Source organism: Vidua macroura, chromosome Z (assembly GCF_024509145.1).
Source record: "Vidua macroura isolate BioBank_ID:100142 chromosome Z, ASM2450914v1, whole genome shotgun sequence".
In the NCBI taxonomy this organism is placed as follows: Eukaryota; Metazoa; Chordata; class Aves; order Passeriformes; family Viduidae; genus Vidua; species Vidua macroura.
In genome coordinates this window covers 27316137-27329223 of record NC_071611.1, presented here as the reverse complement: position 1 = coordinate 27329223, position 13087 = coordinate 27316137, and the positions used below count along the sequence as shown (strand labels likewise).

Below are 13087 nucleotides of genomic sequence, written 5' to 3'. Positions count from 1 at the left end.
GATCAGGAGTTGTCAGCATGGAGAAATCACACTTGCTCAGTCTGATTACTTTCTACAATGAGGCAAGTACCCATACGGATGAGGGGAAAGTAGTGGTTATAGTCTACCTTGACTTCAGCAAGTCTTTTGATACTATCTCTAATGACAGGCAAGGTCCTGCACCTGGGAAGGAACAACCCCAGGCACCAGCACAGCCTGGGGCTGACCTGCTGGGGATCAGCTCTGTGGAGAAGAACCTGTCCATGAGCCAGCAGCGTGTCCTGGTGGCCAAGGCCAAGGCCAGTGCTATTCTGGGGGGCATTGCTAGCAGGTCATGGAAGGTGATCTGGCCCCTTTATTCAGTTGTGGTGAGGATACAGCACTCCAGATGTTCTGGGTTCCTCAGGATAACAGAGACATGGAGCTCCTGGAGCGGGTCCAGCAGAGGCTACAAAGATGATCGGGAGACTGGAGCATGTCACTTATTAGGAAAGGCAGAGGGAGTTAGTTTTGGTTAGCCTGGACAAGCCTGAGAGGGGATCTATTATTGATGCATAAGTATCTGAAGGGAGGATGTCAAGAGGATGGACCAGGCTGTTTTCAGAGGCGCCAAACAATAGGACGAGAGGCAATAGGCAGAAACTGGAACACAGAAATTCTACTTGAACATGAGGAAGAACTTCTTTACTGTGAGGGTGCCTGAGACCCGGAACAGATTGCCCAGAGAGAGTACGGAGTCTATTTCTCCAGAAAAGAGATTATTCAAAAGCTGTCTGCACACACTCCCAAGTACTGTTGGTCTAGGGAAACCTGCTTGTGTAAGGAGGTTGGACCAGACGACCTAGAGTGGCCTTTGCCAACTGTAGCCATTTGATGATCCTTTCTGATTCTGTGATCTCCTTAAACAGGCACTTTTCTGGCTTTTTTTTTTTTTCTCCATTTGACATAACATATGCTGCATGCTGTAGAAATAAGGTGTCACTTTTGAAGGGAATCATGCTCCAGCTATGGAGGAAAGGAGCATGCTATATTCATTCAATATCAGTAAAACCTGTTCTAGTACCACTGTAATCTATACCTGGACTAAAGTATAGTTGACTCCATGGCAAAGAAATCACAATGTGCTTATAGTGTGCTTGCAATACACTAGCCTTCTCTCTGCTTAGAGCCAGTTGCTCAAAATTGCCTCTTTTCTCTTTTTATTATTGCACATATTTTAATTGCTGTTTATCCAGCAATAAACTGAATTACAATCTTAATCTCAAGAACTGAATAGAGGTTCTTAAGGAGAGATCTAAGATGACTGGAAGATACAGAAACACTCTGAGATCTTATAAACCTCCTTTTTATAAATATCTATCTCTTTATTTCTGCCAAATTACTCGCTTGCAGTACCTTTAGAAATCAAACATGAACACAAATACATATTACCTGCACTAGTATAGCTAAAAGGTAGATCATAAAGGACGTGCAGGTATACAAGCAACACCAAGGTCGAAGCCCTTAGTAAGTGTGGCTTGACTTGCTTTAAAAACTCAGGATCCAGTAAGACATTTGAAGTATTCCAATTGTCAAGGCATGTATTTCAAGAGCAGCCTAACTCAGTGGAGCATCTAGATAATGGCAGCAAAATAAAGAAGAGATCTTATAATAAATAGATAAACCACGTACATGTACCCTCTTCTTAAAGTCTTTAATCTAAACTAAATTAAAGAGATCTTTAAATAAATGTATGTTACAAACTGTAACTATCAAACTAAAATGCTAATTAAGGCAGATATGTTACAGTACAAACTGTTTATCTAGGCACAAGGTTTTAAAAAGTTGTTTCAGCTTCATTACTTAAACCAGTTAAATATTTTGTTGCAACTGCAGACTCCATGCTTCTCTAGATTAAGAAAAGGAGAAGATAAATCAGCAAACTCAAGCCTATAGTTGTTTCAGTAATAGATCTAGAAGGAAACCTAGAATTTATATAGAAAAGGCCAATCAAGGCTGAATCTGTAACTAGTGACTTCTTCAGAATGACAGTTATGACTAGCTGGGGTACTTGAGAGAATCCACCACAACCTGAATTTCTTCTACTTAAAACAAATCTGAGAAAAAGCCGAATGTTTTCATTTTTTCAGGAGTAGGGGTTTTTAAAAATTAGGATATAGTGCAATAAACATTTGAACACAGTTTTCAACATTTTAAACCTATTGAGGTCTGTGAGCATTTCTGTCATGGGAGTAATGGGAAATTTGGCATTAGATTTAGGTTTCCTGCTTTGATATCATATTTGATGGTATGATGTTGTGTTGCACTGAGTAGTTTCTTTAGTTATTATTTTGCACTGGGTGATTTTGTTAATTTGAATGTAACTCTTAATGGTTTATGTTGTATCACATGGTTTGTTCCATAATTCTCCCAAAGTCCTGTGGTGGGAGTCTTCCCCCGGGTTGGTTCCTTCCTTCTCCCCTCGCATCAGTTGTATCCCATTGGCTGTAGCTCCTCTCCTCTGCCCCCCTCCCCCCGTGTTTAAAATCTCCCGCCATGCAGCAGACTCTCTCTTTCTTCTCCTGGACGGCTCCCTCCCAGACACTCTCTTTCCCCTGGAGTAGTTCCACAATAAAGTTGTGGGACATTAATCCTGAGAAGGAAGAGAGCCTCCCGTCTTTTGCTTTTGTCCTTGTCAGTGAAGCTGGGGTCCAGAGCCAGCCAAACAGGACCCCACGAGGCTAACAACACGACAGTATAATATTTAAATATCTGGGAAGATTAAACAATGAAGAAAACCAAATAATATTTTCAATTATTATTCAGGGGAAGTTTTGAAAACTGGTTCACCTTCCATTTTACATGGATTTTAATTACCATCAAACACACCAGGTCTGATATCAGTATGAGAGTATCACAGCACTTATTCCATTGGAGATATTTGTATTTCTGTAATAGTTTTTAATAGAATCCCAATTTTTTAAATTCCAATATATTCTCTATCTGAAATGAGTATGTAATATTATGTTTCCAGTTCTACTAATACCTATTTTGCATGTTTATGCTTGAAGAAATTAAAAAGAACTCTACAACTGAAGAATTGTTTTATTTTTCAAATGTTTCTGGTTTGTGTTCTATGTTTTTGATTTTTGCCTTCTACTTTTCCTATTCATCATTTAGCTAAAATCATCATAACCATTTGTAGGAATATTAACTAATGAAGATAAGATATATATTGTATAATTTTAGCATTTACAGAAGAGCTGTATAATAAAAGGAATAAAAGAGAATTTAGAGTATCCTGATTTCAAGAGTTGATACGTGAGCTCAACTTCTGTGGATAAGATGGTAGCCAGTCCTCCTATGAAGGAATAAAGAACTGGTACTTTTGGGAAAAACTCATCTGCTTTCATTACAGTCACAAGTCTTGATTCACTTGGAGGGAGGCAGATGGACTACTGGAAACTGAGTTCATGCCTCAGACTGAAAATCCATTATGTCAGGTTGGGGAAAGAGTTCTTGGTGCTTAAAGTAACTTACTATGCATCAGATTTCTAGATCACTACTGAACAAATAATTATCTAACAAGAAGTTTGGATTGTATCATTATTTACCCTTTATCAATGACATTTAAAAGACAATACTCTTATACATTTATGTAGAATCTGCAATATCAGCATATTTTGCATATATGAGAGTCTATCAGCAACACACAGAGTATAAGGGAAGCCTTTAGTAGCTTGACATTTCTCTTATACAGAGCTTGAATTCCATTAAAAAATAATTTTCAATGCATCTTTTGTCTTTTTCATGACAAATAACATACTAGTAATCTGAGCCACAAGGGGGCACACAATAAGCATTTAGGAGCCCAGTAGCCATAAATGTACACAACTTTGTAAAAAACACTGCAAAGTATCTTGTGTAAATGTTTCAGAAAGCCTAGAAAAGTTAATGTTTGTTGGAACTACAAAATTACAGCTTGTGGAGCAATGTAAATCTTTTTCCCTTCAAATGCATATGTAAGCATGAGTTTTGATGAAAATGCTTATGTATTTATCCATAAAAAAATACATCTTCCCTTCCATTGAGACTTAGAAACTATTTCTCAGTCCAATTAACTTCTAAACGCTGTCCATGCTTATATGTATACATGCTTGTATGTGTCCACATATTGTATAGTTGTTAACATGTATGAGTGGAAAGTAAGAAACCATGTAATTACCAGACACTAGATAAGTAGATTTGTGAAGATGGTATGAATAAAGGAGGTAAAATAGTTTTAGAAAAAAATGTAAATGGAAAACTGAGGAGCAAAAGCCTTTTATATTCTCTCTTTTAAGCCCCGTCTGTTAATTTTATTATGCTGCACAAAACTTTGAAATATACAGTGCTGTAACCAATGAATGTAAGTGGAGAATTTAGATTTGAAACTTTGTGTTTCATGATTCTGTAATTTTGACATAATTGCATACAGGTATAAATTAAATGTACAAATACCTTATCACTGCATGGTGATTTCGAAGACGTAATTTAGACAGGGAAGGGCTATTCATTGAACAGTTGTGGCATAGTTCAAGCTGAAACTAGATCAAGAACTGATAGCAGAAGCTCACAGCTAACATTCCTGATAGGAATTTTCAATTACACTTAATAAACCTTCACGTAATATTTAAGTGAAGCTCTGCATCACTGTTACTATTTCCTTCTCATATCACAGTCCCATGTTCATCCACTTCAATAATCATTTGTCTTATTTTTTGCCATTTGTACTCCCACAAATTACTCTGACAAATTCTACAAGTCTATTGTTTTCTTTTTCCATTTACTCTAAGAATACTTAAGTAGTATACATAGTAAACAATACTTAGTAGATATACATGGTAAAAAATATATAGTTTATTGTACTTAAGGAGTTTCTTAGTGCTAATACAGCCTTATTTTATAGATTTATACTAATAAGAAAGCTCTTGCCTCAGAGAACAAGTAGACAGTCTTAAAAGAAACTAGAATAGATCTACCTTACAAACTGTTGATTTGGCCTCCTATAGATTACCCCTTCCTACACTATATGTGCCTGGAACACAAATATAAGACATAGCTAGCAACCTCTTCATGTAAACAAAACCATGTTTGTAGTCAAAGTTCAGGTGCTGTCCCTGTTACAATTTGAAATAAATAGGCATGGTCTGAAAAACAGAGACAATTTCTAAGGACTGCTGATAGGAATTCTCAGATCTTTCTGTAGAGAGGAGTGGGTGTCCATTTTTGTTTGGTTCAGACCCAATTCTCCACAAGCCTACTCTGGTTTTTGATGCTTTAAAAATCACAATGTAGAATCCTTTCTGGCTCTGTGTGACTGACAGGTGTCTGTCTCAAATCAAATCACTGGCTGAGTACCAATAGTTTCTGTGACAGTTTATGGTAGTAATAATAAGATACTTCTCTCTACAGGGAAAGAAAACTATGATGAGTGCTACTATAAACAAAAATCAAAGTCTAAAAAGCAATATGTAAAATGGAGATAGTCAAGAATATTCACACTAGGACTTTCACAATCTAAACCACGACTTTCAAAAAACAGTGCTACACAGAAAAAGCAGTGAGAGATCATTAAAAAATTAAAACTCTGGCACCTAAAAAAGGCAGCTATTGAGGACAGCTACCTTTACAGCAGCCTTTACTGGTAAATAATTTTGTAAAAAGGATTAAATAAAAATATAAATAAAAAATTGCTTGGTATTGCCTCAGTTTCAATCAGAAAAGTACAAGTTGCTGCAAAGCAAGCAAGTAAAAAAGCTGCTTCAGAGAAATATCCTCCCTGCCTTTTTTTTCTTCTCTGCAAGATAAAAAGTATTGATTGTGGACACGTAACCTTTTGGAAATTAGTTCAGTTCTAAGGAGTAAAAGGTTGCACTTCACTAGCATATGCCAGGAGATGGACTGAAGGCTGTTTTTATGAACACAGATTATTCCTGAAAGACTAGGGGAGATGGCAAAGATGCCCATAGGAAAACATAGGATTATTCATTTTTACAATCCTTTTTACATAAGACTGTAAAAAGGAATTAGGGGAAGCTTCCCTCAGAAGACTTCTAACTACCCTTTTATACTTCTGGCGTCGCATATGTAAACTGCTGCTTCTAGTCTAGGTTACCGTACTTCTATCGTCAGCGTGGAGTACTGGCATTCGTAACACGGTCACTAGAAGCAACAAACGAGCTGATGCGCTAGGCCAGGTTTTGCATTTTAAGGGGACGGCAGACGCCGGGGACCTCGAGGCGCGGCGGCGCTCAGGCCCGCCCGGCTCTTCCCCCGGCCCCGGGGCCGCGGCTCCGGCGGCACGTCCGGGCCGGGCCGCCCCGCCCCCAGCCGCGTGACCGCCCAGCTTCCGGGGAGAGCGCCGGGCCGGCAGGGCCGGGGGTGCCGCGACGGCAACTTTGGCGGGGCGGGCGGACAGCGGCGGCACCAGGGGCACCATCATGTCCGGCAACGGGCTCACTTACAGCGAGCAGGGCGGAGAGGCGGCGCCCGAGCTGGCGCAGGAGGCGGCTCCCACCGTGACCCCCTCGGCTCCCACGGCCTTCGGGCTCTTCAGCAGCGACACCAAGAAGTAAGGGAGCTCGCTGGGCTCGCGGGCTGGTGGTGCTGGGCTGGCGGGGCATCCACGGGCAGGGACATTTCCAGCGGCCCTGGCGGGGAAGCAAGCCGCGCCTCCCGCTTGACTGCCGTCGTGACTCCGCGGAAAAGTTCGCTTGCTTACGTTTAAAGTGCGCATAGATAGTGGGTTATCTGTAAAGTGTTTCTTTTAGTTTGTTTGAAAAAATGCTTATCGATTCTCCTCTATTTCGACAGCTAACCGCGGTGGAATTATCCTAATTTTGCCTTCAAATGTGTATATCTATAAAAAGTGTTTGTAAAAAGAAGTGTTTGTGATAGTTGTGGTTGGAAATGTAGTGGATCAGGGCGAGGTGGCCAGCTCGAAGTGGGTGTTAACAGTGTTAACAGTGTCTTGGTCAGAAGTCAAAATGAGGAAATGGAGAAGGTAAAAAAAAAAACCAGCCAAGTGCACTGGTATAGAAAGCTTTCAGCTCCTTAAAGTAAAAGTGGATTGGAGAGGAAGAATGTCCAAATGAAAGGATCAAAAGGTTTGCTGAGCTGGAATTGTATTCTACAACAAATTGGAAATCTATTCCAAGAGCAACCAATAAAAAGCACCATAAACTTAAGGTCTCATGTACATTAGAAAATCAATTGCTGCATCTTCAGTTTGATTGTTCTGCACAAAGAGAACATCTATGCTCTGGAAAACCTCGACTGATGTGTTTATTTGTGAGCCACAGCAGAGTAAATCACAAAAACATGAAGCTGCAGACACTCTAATGCTTAGCTCTATGAGACAGTAGCTGATGGGCCTCCTCAGTTTGCCAGATGAGTCTTATTTCTTTTTCCCTTTCTAGTTTGCTAAATACTTCACTTTTTTGTTCTGTTCCAGTTCAAATTTTCTGTGCTCTAGTATAAATGTACTTTTGTAGATCGGTGTGTTTTAGCTGATTTACATTGTTGGCACCCTTCTTTCCTCATCCCCTTCCGTAGAAACAACTTGGCACTGCATTTCTAAACTATTATCTTGCTACTTTCTTTTTTCCATGGAGTGGAGGGTGTCCTGTTCATTGATCATGGCCATAATTTTCTACATAACTCATAAACTTACAACTGTTTTGCAGGTCAAGTATAGTTCTCTGTTTTATTAAATGCAGAAGCTGAAGTGAGTGATTCTACCCGAGGCTCCCCAGTGATCATAGGGAAATACAGTTCTGGGGTCCTGAGATGTTTTCTACATCTGTATGTATATGGATGTCTTTTAGTATGGAAGAACCAGCAGCTTGTGATATGTGAGCATGCCAAATTAATTAATTTCGCTCCTCTAGATTTGCTCTTACAGGAGTGTAATCCTCTAAAGGAATGACTTGAGAGGAAAATAGACATAGCTGTCTGTGGTCTTTTGTAGCTGACAAGCAAATTCTTGCTGAAGTAGAGTGTTATCCACAAGTCACTTAACGCAGTTTGCTTCAGCTTAACACTTGCGTGGTTAAGCTCTAAGTATGGATTGGGTAGTTGAAGAACAGACGCTGTGCAGGGAAGGTGATTTGTGTAGTGTGTAAAACCCACTGTACTGCAAGTGAGGATTATTGTTAGAAAAGCAGATTGTGTAGCACTCCATTTGGAAAATGCAGTACTCAATTTTCAAGTATATATGTTGTATTTCTAATAATTCACTCTAGTAATAGTGCAAAACCTGCTCATCACAAGGCAATATAAGAGAATACAGAGAAGTGCAAGATGTGTCCTTGCATCTTGTGCATGAAGGTGTGGGTTTAGTGAAGTATTCCACTGTTGAAATGAAAATTACTGTTAAGCTCTTTAAAGTTTGGTTGCTGATCTCTCTAGATTCTCTCATCATTGCTGTTATACTCGTGTCTGATATTGTTGTGTTGTTTCAATGCTTGGCAAACTTTTTTTGTTGCTGAGGAAGTGGGGGGATTCTTCTTTGGGTCTACTGATGATACAAGAAATACTCCTACTCAGCAGAGGGATACATATATAATTCATGGCCCAGAACATAAGTGCGGTAACAGTTAGACCAGAACCCTCTGCTTGCCTGTTGCCAGTCAATCAGAACAATATCATGTAGTTAATGTATAAGTATCAAGATACTACTGTAAGCACTTAATTGAAAAAGTTCCAGTCTTTTTTCTTTGTGTTGTCTGTCTTCCCCGTTTGTCATGAAGAAGTAAGCCAAAATGGTTATGAAGTTAATGAAGTGGTTAGGATGAGTTGTCTTTGATTTTGAGACAGAAGAGCCCACACAGGGGCACAAATCAGTATTGGTAGACTTAAATCTGAAATCCAAAGTTGGTCTAATATGAAGTATTTGTCCTGTTTTTTTTCTCATATTTTGGTAGGACTACTCTGCAGAAGTTATCTCATCTAAAAGCTTTGAATATCCCTTGGTGTAGAAGCCTATGTATCATTCTCCTGCTAAAGCTGCCTTTTTTACCTTGAGCATTCAATGATCTATCCACTAACTTTCAGTTACAAATATAATTTCAATTCGATTAATGAACATAGTATTTTCAGTACATGCTTGTATTATAGTTTGGTTCAAACGTGTGCTATCAGTATTGAAAATATCTTAGTTTGTCAAAATGTCTGTCCTGGTGACATCTTTATCCTGACAAAGTGTAGTTTTACTATTAGAAGATTATTAAAGATAACTGTTTATTTCATGGTCTTTTATCTTAATATAAGCAAGGTGCATTATGTTGCACACACCATGTGCAAACATTGTGTCTCATTAGATAATACACTGTATGTATCCACTGCAGTGAAAGAAAATAGAAAACATAGAAATACAATTTTGGTCTGCTTCTGTGAGATGACTGTATGTGTTTAGGACAAAAGAGAGGAGGTAAGGAGGAGGGTTTTCTAATCTCTCTGTAGTATTACAACATGTACATAAGAAACTGATTTCTTACCGGTCTTACTAAAACTGTTACTGAATAAGAGATTCCATAACAAATGTATTATACTGGTGCTAGCTTTTTCTGTGTGTATTTAATCCTGACTAAAGAGGCAAATAGAACTTGTGGGTTTGGTATGTATTGCTGTTAAAGCCTTTTGGTTAGTTAGATGAATGAAGTAGATCTGGTGTTTGGGGAATGGAATTTTTGTGTTCTTTCTGTTAAGCATCTCAATAACTAAAAAATTGAAAGATCTTACGTATCTGAGATGAGTGAGTCTGAACCTTCTTGTGTGGAAAGGGCCCCATTGCATGACTGGATATGACTTTTGCTTTCCTTCCTCTCTTTCACACTTGAACTTGAACATGACCTTGAACTGGCATGTATGGTATTCCTTTATAAAACTTGTGTATTTATGCTTTAAGAATGTATTCCAGTAGGTAGTTTGACACTTGTCTGTGAACTAGAATATTCTAGATATTCACACATCCCACATGTTTCAAAAAGAAGAGAAAGGGTCAGATTCTGGTCCCCAGAGTAATGGAAACAGTCTGCAGAGGAGTCTTTGCCCATAACAGACCTTTTCAGCAGAAAATTTGTAAGAGCCAGTAGGTTATGTGAATCTTACATACAAGCTGAATCCAGCACGTAGGCCTCAAGCTATTTCTCCTAGTTCTAGATTGATGGACTCCATGCCGTAAGCACTGCCTAGTTGGAATTTCAAAATCTTCTGTTTAGTGTAGAGAAATACTATGTGATTCACATCACCTAAGTTAATAGAATATTTTTATAGTTACATTATGCTTTATTACATTATTATTGCTCTAAGTAGAGGAGTGAAAATTCTAACCACCTTCCAACATGTAAGAGTACCTGGAGAGCTAATTAGAAATCCAGAATCCCTGTTAATTACATATATTAGGGTACAACTATAACTGCCTACAGTAAATTGCAGATGGACGTAGGATTTTCATCTATATTAATGGCATTTTAAACAAAAAACTTGCCTGCATGTAAAATTAAAATATAATAATGTTTGGTACTTGGAAGTGGTACAATTTCAGCAATAAAACTAGTTATTGCTTTAACTGATAAAATATAAAAACTTAAGAGGTGAACCATAGGAGTAACATCAGTAGATGTCAATTGTTAAGTGCAGTATTGAAGCAGATGGCAAAATTTATAACACACGTTTTCAACTTTACTGATTTGCATCTTTAAACTATTTCTGCCAAGCAAAATACATTTGTAATTTATTAGATTTTTTTTGTTGCAGGTCTGGCTTACATGTTTTGTTGAGCCATTCATCAGAAAACTCGGCAGTGCTGCAAACTCATTTTTCTTTGCAGAGATTTGCACGCCTGTTTTGCAGAGAGCTGAAGGTGGTGATTTCATTAAGATACTCATTCCCCAATTCTCTGTGCAGAAGACTTTTCCAAACCTATCGGAGCTAAAAACTTGATTTCAACAGCTGCCAGAGGTGTTCTTGGAGTCTTAAATTGATCTAGTTTTGTCTTGGCATATTCTGTTCAACCAGTCATAGAGAGATTGTACATAGATTGCCATTTGTGAAATTCTTGGAGGAGACTCCAGCTCTAATATTCAAACTTGATGCATCCACTAGCTCATTGGCACAACTACTTTCTTTCTCCATCTGTTAAAATGGCCCTATGCCCACCAATATGGTTATATGCCAGTTTCGGTAGGATGTACAGCCCAGCAAAGATGAATGGTTTGGGTGAACTGATGAGTCTACAAGATAAAATCTGAACCCTCTAGTCTAAGGATAGGAACTAAATGCAGTATACAAATGTAGGCATACTATTGCAGAACACTTCTCCAGCTGAAATCTCTCAGATCTGATGGGAAGTACCACACAGTGAATATGTTCTTATTCCCATGCACTTGGCACATATGAGGATGCAAGCAATGAACTGTTGATTATTTGCTGTGGCTCTCTGTAATGTAGTTACTATATTTTTGTGGCTTTTTTATTTGCTCAGAAAGGCAAGTTTTACAATTTTAAGGTCTTCAGTATGGTTTCTGCCTATTTACTGCATTGTCATATATTTGCTTTAGATATTTGCTTTGATCTGCATCCTGAATGGTATTAAATAGACATATCTACAGCTGTTACAAGGCTGAAATTCCACATGTTTTTAGTTCTGCATTTTTTGAATGCTGTTCTTGTTTCTTCCACCCCTTGATAGTTTTGATACTTGGAGGAAACCAGAATGGTTTTTGCGATCTGCCAGAAGATGAGCAGCATTATAATGCTGTTAAACAGTGTTTCTGAAACTTGGACATATATGTAAATATCCAAGCACTGAGTAGGTTCTGGCAACATAACTTCTGTGATGGTATCTTTCAAAGAAGCCTTTTCTCAACATTTTTGGGAAAGCTGGAAACACAAGGAGTTTGACTCAATGATCCTTGCGGGTCCCTTCCAGCTGAGAATATTCTGTGATACTTCTTCTCACTTTCCTATAATCCCTTCACAACTATCAAAGGCTGCAAAGTGATCTACAAATGTCTGCAAATTCTGAGCACTAGCCTCAAGAAAGGCTCTGAGTTGACACAACCATTTAAATGGCAGCACCACTTCTGATGATACTCTTTCAGCCTTCAGAAAACTATCTTCCACTGAGGAAGATTGCTCTCTGGCAGAAGTTTCCCCGCCGTATTGGTGGTGTTGGTACTGTCAGAAATGATTATATGCAGTGCAATTGCAAGACTGAATCTTTTCATCCTTTCAGACAACATTTCTTGTTGCTGGGTGAAATAGTATCTTTAACTACTCCACTGACAGCAGATAATCTTAGCTCAAATCACAGTCCGATCCAGAAGGGATTTCGAACTGCTTTGTCATACTAGCTGCCATCTGGTTAGGGCTTTTGAAATATAGGTAGTTTGAATATCTGCACTGATGATGGTGATAGCAGCAACTTAACACATGTTGATGCGCTGAGTTGCTCAAGTGTTGCTCAGGTAGTTTCTGTTCATGACAGAGAACTGGGAGATACTTTATTTAGTTTTTAACTTTACACTTTCCTGTTTCCTTGATGAGAGGGAAGGAGTGTAACTAAATATCCAGATTTTAAGTGCTTTGAGAAATTAGTGGCAAAGTAACAATTAAATGAGTTAAATTATGCTTCTGGTCACTATAACTGGTTTTGTTCTCTGTGGCTCTCACCCTTACAGGATACTACAGTTATCCTGGTTTCCCTCACATCTCTAGTCTGTCCTTTAATACTATTTAGTTGGTTTTTTGCATAATATGTGTCTTTTTCAGATTGAAAAATTAGGGGTGGCTGAAAAAGAAATTCCTATCTCAATTTCTCCTTAAACCATATAACAGCTACACTTGCAGCCATATGATTCAAGGCTTCCTTGAAGTAATAGTTGAGTTCTATGTTGTGAATTAGAAGTAAATATAGTGTTATAATGGAAAAGGATGGTAGTACTGAACAGCACCACAAGATGTCATTCAAACAGTTTATGGCATAGACCAAAACACAGTGGAACTCAGATTTCTTAATTTCCTGCTAGAAGAAAACCCTAAATCAACAAAGTTAACTCAAATTGCAGCCTGTATTTGCTGCCAG

General features: G+C 38.6%; 2 protein-coding genes across 5 annotated transcripts in view; one reads left to right on the top strand and one right to left on the bottom strand.

The window, feature by feature from the left end:
* LOC128821474 (uncharacterized) overlaps nucleotides 1-6304 on the bottom strand; it is a 28249-nt gene extending 21945 nt beyond the window's left edge. Inside the window, exon 1 of the transcript XR_008441128.1 lies at nucleotides 6121-6304. The gene's annotated coding sequence lies outside the window, so the exon portion shown is untranslated. The remainder of the gene's footprint in view (nucleotides 1-6120) is intronic.
* A 48-nt stretch (nucleotides 6305-6352) lies between these two features.
* The window catches only part of AP3B1 (adaptor related protein complex 3 subunit beta 1), a 153988-nt gene continuing 147253 nt past the window's right edge, over nucleotides 6353-13087 (top strand). For 2 of the 4 annotated variants that reach the window (XM_054002572.1, XM_054002571.1), the window contains exon 1: nucleotides 6357-6571. In XM_054002572.1, coding sequence (XP_053858547.1) covers nucleotides 6441-6571 — 131 coding nt within the window. In that variant the 5' untranslated portion in view covers nucleotides 6357-6440. Of the gene's footprint in view, nucleotides 6572-13087 lie in introns of all 4 variants that reach the window. The other 2 variants (XM_054002574.1, XM_054002573.1) reach the window with 2 other exon arrangements.